Here is a 7,725-nt window from a genome sequence, read left to right as displayed (position 1 = left end):
TACCCCGTAACCCCGCAGACCGGGAACGATCGGAAATGGAGAGCACTACAGACTGACGAGACCCCTGAAGACTGGGGGAAACATTATTTACAACATGATATTGTGATCTGAGCACATGGATAATCAAGGATAATGATTATTTTATTGATTTAGAATATAAGGGTCTATGGAGATCTCCAAGATCAGAGGTTGACCCATAAAATGTAAAAAAACTAAAAAAAAAATTATATATAATTTTGAAAATTATAAAGAATAAGAAAATCTGAGTAGCACTCAGATGAGTTCTCAGTCTAGAAGGGGCTCTTCGACATGTTCTTTTATTCTAGATCATGTAACGGATCCCCCCCTGGCTTGATCTTCTTTGGTTGAACACCTAGAGTTTCTTTCTAGACAATGGAAGAAAATAAATATCCTGTGACCATTCTTTTATTCCCACATTTAATGGAGCCCCCCTCCACAAGATTTATTGGGGCAAACTCCAAAATAAATCTACTTTTAACCACGACCCTGGAGCCCCCCCCCCTACCTTTGGGCGCTTTTGGGGTCTTGATCTTTTCACACTTCGTGGCAACTTTCTAGAATTACCGGCGGCTTCCTCGCGGCAACGTGGAAGAGACTTAAAGTCATCATCGTCATCCTCACCGTCGTCGCATGTATCCGGCTGTTTAATAAAAGAGGCGACATTAGAAGGGTCATGCCCCCCCCGATATCAAGTTACGCACTCAACTAATATTTATACTAAAATATCAATAAAAAGTATATGTTCCATCTTCTTTTCTAAAATTATTTCAATGTTCGGATATAAATTGATCGTGTTGGGGGGGAGAAAACGTTTTAAAAAAGATGAAATTTGTTTAGCCTTTCTGAGTTTTTTTCTCATTGACAGACGTTCTGAGACGGCGAGGACCTTCAATCGCCGCTTTCACAAACGGCATTGGGAGAGAACAATAGGCGATTACCGGCAGTTCGTACGGCAAACCGGCGAGGACGCGTTCACCCGCCTCACGCTCTCTCCCGGCCTTGTACCCACAAAAGAAAAGGCTTCTGTGTTCTCCGCACGGTTGCTTAGAAACATTCAGCTTTCGATAATTACAAATTATTTCCCTGTGCGACAGGCTGTGCTCGTTTTATAACGAAATTAGAAACTTACCGGTAAAAGACATTTAAATGTTTTACGCAATTACCGTATTTGCTCGATTATAAGACGTCCCTGATTTTAAGACGTCCCCCCAAAATCTGAATATTAATTTATGAAAAAAAGAAAAAGCCTGAATATAAGACGACCCCCTATAGGAAAAAAGTTTTACCAGTAAATGTTAGTTCATGTAAACTATGTGAACAATTGTTTGTTAATAAAAGCTATGATTGAGAAAAATATTTTGTTTTCATTTCCTTTTTTACAACCTGCCCCCCCAGTTATGCACATCTGCCCCCAGGCTTGTCACTCTGCCCCAGAAATGCCTTATACCCCCTATATACCACTGCACTCCATGATACGCCTTTTAACCGTCTATATGCCACTGTGCCCCATGATATGCCTTTTAACCGTCTATATGCCACTGTGCCCCATGATACGCCTTTTAACCGTCTATATGCCACTTCGCCCCATGATATGCCTTTTGACCCCCTATGTGCCACTCTGCCTCCAGAAATGCCTTATACCCCTATATGCCACTCTGACATTTAGGGGGTTAAAAGGCATATTATGGGGCACAGTGGCATATAGGGAGGTATAAGGCATTTCAGGAGACATTGTGGTGTATAGAGGGTTAAAAGGCATTTCTGGAGGCAGAGTGGCATTAAAGGGGTTCAAAGGCATTTCACAGAGCACTCTGCCTCCAGAAATGCCTTATGCCCCCTGTTTAACACTCCCTCACCCTCCCTCCCTCCTCCAAACTTACTGGTGCTTCTGAGTCCCCACTGCTTAGTCCGGCCAGCGTGTAGAGCTCTCAAGGGGAAGTTGTCTACGCGAATCGCGTAGAGCTCTACATGCTGTCCGGACTAAGTACCGGGGACTCAGAAGCACCGGTAAGTTGGGTGGGGGGCATCACACAGGAGAATCCGGGTCCCCTGCATCGCTGTGGGGGATCTGGATCTTAAGTCTCATAGTCAGACCTATTTGAGGTCTGATTGTAAGACGACCCTGATTATAAGACAAGGGGTATTTTTCAGAGCATTTGCTCTGGAAAAAACCTCGTCTTATAATCGAGCAAATACAGTATATATTTTTGTTTCTTAAAGGCACAAAAGGAAACAAAATGCATTAATTACATAAAAAAGGAGTTATCTTTATCAATTCTACAAGTGTTTGGCGTTTGAGTATTATCAACTTGCGGATATCCCAAGACCAATATCTACTAAACATAGCTTAACACATCAAGCAGACTCTGTAGAAAACTTTGGCGCTGAGCTTTAGAAGCTGCAACCCCTGAGCTGCAGCGGAATGCCTCCCTGGTGCAGTGCTTCTAATTGGCTTAACTGATTTCAGTAGGATTGGGGATATCGGTGAATGGTTAAGAGGGGTCTCATTAGACTGCCTTCATCAATCCTCGTGAGGCAGAAGACATGCCCTGCACTTTAAATAGCTGAGGAGACGTGAACAGGGCAAATGCGTATGGGGGTATTCGGCAGAGACCACCCTACGCCTCGGATTAATAAAGAGCATACAACGGCCGACGCATGTAGATGAATTCAAGCTACAACTAGACAGTCAGGCAAGTGACGTTCACTGCTTAACTCCATAGACAGACACAGACAGCCCCCATATGAATAAAGCGGGACACATTGGTGATTTAAACCAAGGCTTTCCCTCCCTGCCACGAGATGGCAAAACCGTTTTCAGACTCACCGTGTCCAGAACGCGTCTGCGCTTCTTAGCGGCAGGTATCGGAGACTCTGAGTCGCAGGCGCTGCTCAAGGACTTGAAAGCAAATTGGAAACACGTTAATAAGGGGGGAAAAGGGAATCGGTGCGCAAGGCTGAATAACACAATTACATTTCAAGGTCTTACCTCCGGAGATGTGAGGACGTTGGCCTTTGCCAGCTTTCTCTTCCTTCTGAAGACCACGTCGTCTTCGCTTTCAGGGCTGGTTCCTGTTGGGAAACGGCAAATACAGCAATCCCAACGCGATTAGGAAAAAGAAGAAAGCATTCAGAGATAAATCTATCGAAGCCAAATCTAAAACCATAATCTGGCCCGAGGTCAATTAACTCTATACGTTATCAACCATTATTTGTTGGAAAACGAAGGCTTAACGACAAAAAGTTGGTTGGACAAATGTAATTATTAATATTCGAGATCCTTACCGATTGTTATGGAGGCATCTAAAGCATCCTTTCTTCTTCTCTCTGATTTGCCAGCGTCCCGCTCGGGAGATGCGCAAACAGTTTTTAAACATACAAGCTTTTCTCTTGTCTTCGGTGTCGTAGGCGTCTCAAGGTCAAATTTGGCCGCAGAAGACAAAGGAGTCACGGGGGTCTTCAGCCTTTCACCTGCCGGCGTTCTAAACGATGCAGAACGCAGGGCGTTACGGGGGGTGAGGGAGAATCTGTTTTTCGTTGGCTGCAAAGGTGAAAATTTGGAAATGTTTTCTTCAGGCGCTTCCAAAAACATTGACCTTTCAACGCACGATGTCAGAGGGGTAGACACGTTGCCTCCGATAATATTTGCCCTCCCGGGGGGACTGGGGACCTTGAAATGATCGGGAGACGTCTCCTTCTGTTTTTTCTCAGGCGATTCACTTTCCAGTGGCTCGTCGTCGTCGTCGTCGTCGTCGTCGTCCAGGGAAAATCCGAGATCAAAATTAACAGAAAACAATTCTCCGGAGCAATCAAACTCGTCCTCCTCATCTATCTTCTTATCTAGACCGTCATCACAATCTTGACCGGGCCTGTCCTGAAGCAAAACAGCTGGGTCAATCATGTTGAAGTTGACTTGTGTGGTTGCCTGGCTGGGGCTCTTTTCCAGGGGTTCTTGGTCAATGTCACGGAACAGATCGTCTTCGAACAAGTCAAAGCTGTCTTCCATTTGGTCGACTACGGTCTTGACGTCGGTCCTATAATCTAGAGCTACCTTTGCTCCATTGCTCTTTTTGTCTGTGGGGCATTTAGTCGGAGAAACATCATTTTCTGCTTCCTCAATGTCACAATCAAAGATGTCATCCCACTCCGGATCATGATTGCCTCCATCATCTTGAGGCTCGTTGGTGCTACTAGTTCTAGAAGCATCCCTGTTTGCTATGCCAAGGTCGTCTGAAGCATCGGTCCCACCACAAGGTGGATCCATCAGAAGTTCCGGTGCTGCAGACATGTCAGGGGTTGTATAATCTTCCATCTCATTGGCGGATGTAATAACGTCATCTAAACAACTGCGAGCCTCAGTTGGACGGTGATCCGTCTGCGTCGCGCGGGGTACAGCTACTTGCGTAAGTGGATTGGGTGGGCTTTTCTCACATGGGGAGAGAGAAAAGAAGCGGTCACAAGATTTGTTTTCAGCCGTAGATTTACGATAATCATCGAGGAAATCAAGTTCGCCGGTTTCAGGGGGCGAATCGGACAAAAACTTTTTTACGTTTGATAAAATATTTGCGAGTTGACGTTTTTGGTGGCCGTCAAACTCCGCGAGGACGACACGATATGACTGAGGAGTATAAAACATACTTGATGAGACAGAGGATGTATCTCCATTGAATTCAGGACAGCTCGAGTCAGGCTTAGCATGCAAAAAAGTCATGGATTTAGATGCTTCCCCGCTGGAGCGTGGAGATAACTGCTCTTTCTGCTCAGACGTTGGACTGGTTACGGTTCTAGAGCCAGCCTCGCTGTTATCCATTTCACTGCATACATCCATTCCAGGTGGATCCGGGTCATTGTCACATTGTAGATCGGCACCATGTCCACCTTTTGCTTCGGAATCCGCACGTCCGGGGTCATCGGGGCGTTTGGAGTCCTTCATTTTTGTAGGTTTGAAGAGAGGCATGAAATCTTCATCGGGTTCCAAAGCAGTCAATCCGGGTCCTTTGTCGCACATTTTTCCTTTGCTGTTACGTGACAGCTTTTTGGTGACCTTAAGACTGCTGGCGGAGCGGACGAGGTTCCCTTCCGTACATTTCTCTGGTCCGTACACATCCTCCTTGTGCAAGTAGGCCATCATCTCCAAATCATAGTTGCATCCATCCTAAAAAAAAAAAAAAAAAAAAAAAAAGTTCTAAAAAAGGATTAAAACATTTATTCCAAGAAAGACCAGTAAGTATCACCAAAAACGAACAAACTACCAATAATGGTAGAAATACGTACACTGTACATATATAACACCAAAACCTAATGCAAGGAGAGCACGTAAGGAAAAGAGGTATATATAAAGTAAATCTTTATTAAACAATATGATTAAATACATATAAAATATATATATAATAAAAAAGCATCTCGGCACCAAGACACATATAGGAAGGTACCTATGAACAAGGGCACAGGGCTACAGGAACTAGGATGGAAATACGTATGTATATGAAGGCACAAATAAGAAACACAAGGATGACCACAGCGATAAAGTAAAAAGGAACAAATGAAATAACATACAGCAATGGTACATCGGTGCTCAATCAGTCCTGACGAAGCTCATTGCAGCGAAACGTACGTTAGGGTTGGTAAGTTTGGACTTGGCACCATTCATCACCAGGCTTTTTGCTGTTTTCAGCCTTGTTTCTAGGTTTGGTTAGTTACTTTTGAGCACCGATGTACCATTGCTGTATGTTATTTCATTGGTTCCTTTTTACTTTATCGCTGTGGTCATCCTTGTGTTTCTTATTTGTGCCTTTATATACATACGTATTTCCATCCTAGTTCCTGTAGTCCTGTACCCTTGTTCACAGGTACCTTCCTATATGTGTCTTGGTGCTGAGATGCTTTTTTTATTATGTATATTTTTTTTTTATGTATTTAATCATATTGTTTAATAAAGATTTACTTTATATATACACCTTTTTTCCTTATGTGCGCTCCTTGCATTAGGTTTTGGTGTTTATTAAAGACCAGTAAGTACTTAACAAGAAGGTCTATCAGATAAACCCATCAAATTCTACAGGTTTAAGCAGGGGCATCCAACCTGTGGCCCTCAGCCAGCCCCTTAGCTGAAAGAGCATTATGGGAGATGTAGTCCTGCAGCAGCTGGAGGGCCGCAGGTTGGACACCCCCGGGTTAAAGCAACTTTGACATGTATGAAGATTAGGAATCTGCCCTAGCCTCAGGTCACCGAGAGCCGCCATTTTGAATTGATTTATTCAAGGTGGGTTGGTGAAATTGGAAACATGAATCCCCAAGGATATAAAATAGTCCCTGCCCTTAAACCTCAATCACACAAGTCTTACATTTATATTTTAGTAAGAAATTGGAATATCTGTTCTATTTCAATATTAATGAGCGTAATTTGCACGGGGGTTACATGCAAACTGTTATGCTAATGTCTAGTCTAATGCGGAAAATAGTATATATCGTTCACTTTTTACACCAATGATACATTAATAAAGTAGAAAAAGACTTTAATAATAATGGTGGGGGGGAAAGAGATGTTTAATTATCGTATTAGCGGTTATAATAGGTGCGTCTAATACCGAGCCGTCTTCCACCCGGTTATAAGAGTAAGAGGCGCGGATTCATAGAATAGCCTCTTGACAAAGAGAACGCTCAACCCAGCGCTAAGCAAAAGCCGCTCGCCTACATCATTAGTACAAGGCGGCAGCTTCTGCAGAAAAAGGGCAACGGAATGAAAGAGAAGGGTCGCAAACAATTTTATCGCGTGAGAGTAATTGACAGTAGAAAATCGTTATGGGAATAAATAGGGTTGGTGTACGCTATAATTTCCTACACATTAGCCACACAATTCTGGTTTTGTCCCTTAAAAACTTCTTTTGTGTGATGAAAGAATAGGGGGCCACGGGATCCCGCTTATCCTGTACGGATTATTTTATTAAATATAAATAACACACAAAACAATAAATCTATAATCTATCCATATTATATATATATATATATATATATATATATATATATATATATACATACATACACACACACACACATTATATATATAAATATATTATATACATTATATATTATACACATTTATATAAATATATATTATATACATTTAAAAAAAAAAAAAATATATATATATATATATATATATATATATATATATATATATATATATATATATATATATACATACATACATATACATATACACACACATTATATATATAAATATATTATATACATTTATATATATATATATATACACACACACATTTCTTAGATAAATACATAAGTGTATATAATAATATACACTCACAATGATTTGCTTTAAGCCATTAATAAGCTGGAACTTCACAGTAACCAGGACATCCTCACCTCCTCGATCCTCATCATCTCGATCATTTCCATGACGCCTATGAAGTTCCGACATCTGTCCGAATGATCTACAATTTCCGTAGGAAAAGGCCGGTTCTGCCACACACTCCACTCTGTCAGGGAAAGCGCCCTGACATTTCCACCCGGGGATTCCTCTTCCTATATTAGGGGAGGGCAAAAAATAAGACATATTCCAAAGGTGAACAAACCCTAACATATATAATATTAGTGACGGCTTGAACGACTGGCTGCGGCATTATCTTTTTTATTTTTTTTGCATTTTTCTTGTTTTCCGTCATTTCTTTTTGCACTTTTTCT

General features: G+C 41.9%; 1 protein-coding gene across 1 annotated transcript in view; it reads right to left on the bottom strand.

Moving 5' to 3' along the window:
* The window catches only part of LOC128505140 (Fanconi anemia group M protein-like), a 9,838-nt gene extending 2,376 nt beyond the window's left edge, over positions 1 to 7,462 (bottom strand). The window contains exons 1-5 of the mRNA XM_053475439.1: positions 7,349 to 7,462; positions 3,307 to 5,176; positions 3,011 to 3,093; positions 2,849 to 2,920; positions 527 to 661 (exon numbers count right to left, since the gene is read on the bottom strand). Of these exons, the coding sequence (XP_053331414.1) occupies positions 527 to 661; positions 2,849 to 2,920; positions 3,011 to 3,093; positions 3,307 to 5,176; positions 7,349 to 7,462 (2,274 nt within the window). The remainder of the gene's footprint in view (positions 1 to 526; positions 662 to 2,848; positions 2,921 to 3,010; positions 3,094 to 3,306; positions 5,177 to 7,348) is intronic.
* Between the last annotated feature and the right edge of the window lie 263 nt (positions 7,463 to 7,725).

This window comes from Spea bombifrons, chromosome 9, assembly GCF_027358695.1.
Source record: "Spea bombifrons isolate aSpeBom1 chromosome 9, aSpeBom1.2.pri, whole genome shotgun sequence".
NCBI lineage: Eukaryota > Metazoa > Chordata > Amphibia > Anura > Pelobatidae > Spea > Spea bombifrons.
This window is presented reverse-complemented; position numbering and strand designations above follow the sequence as displayed.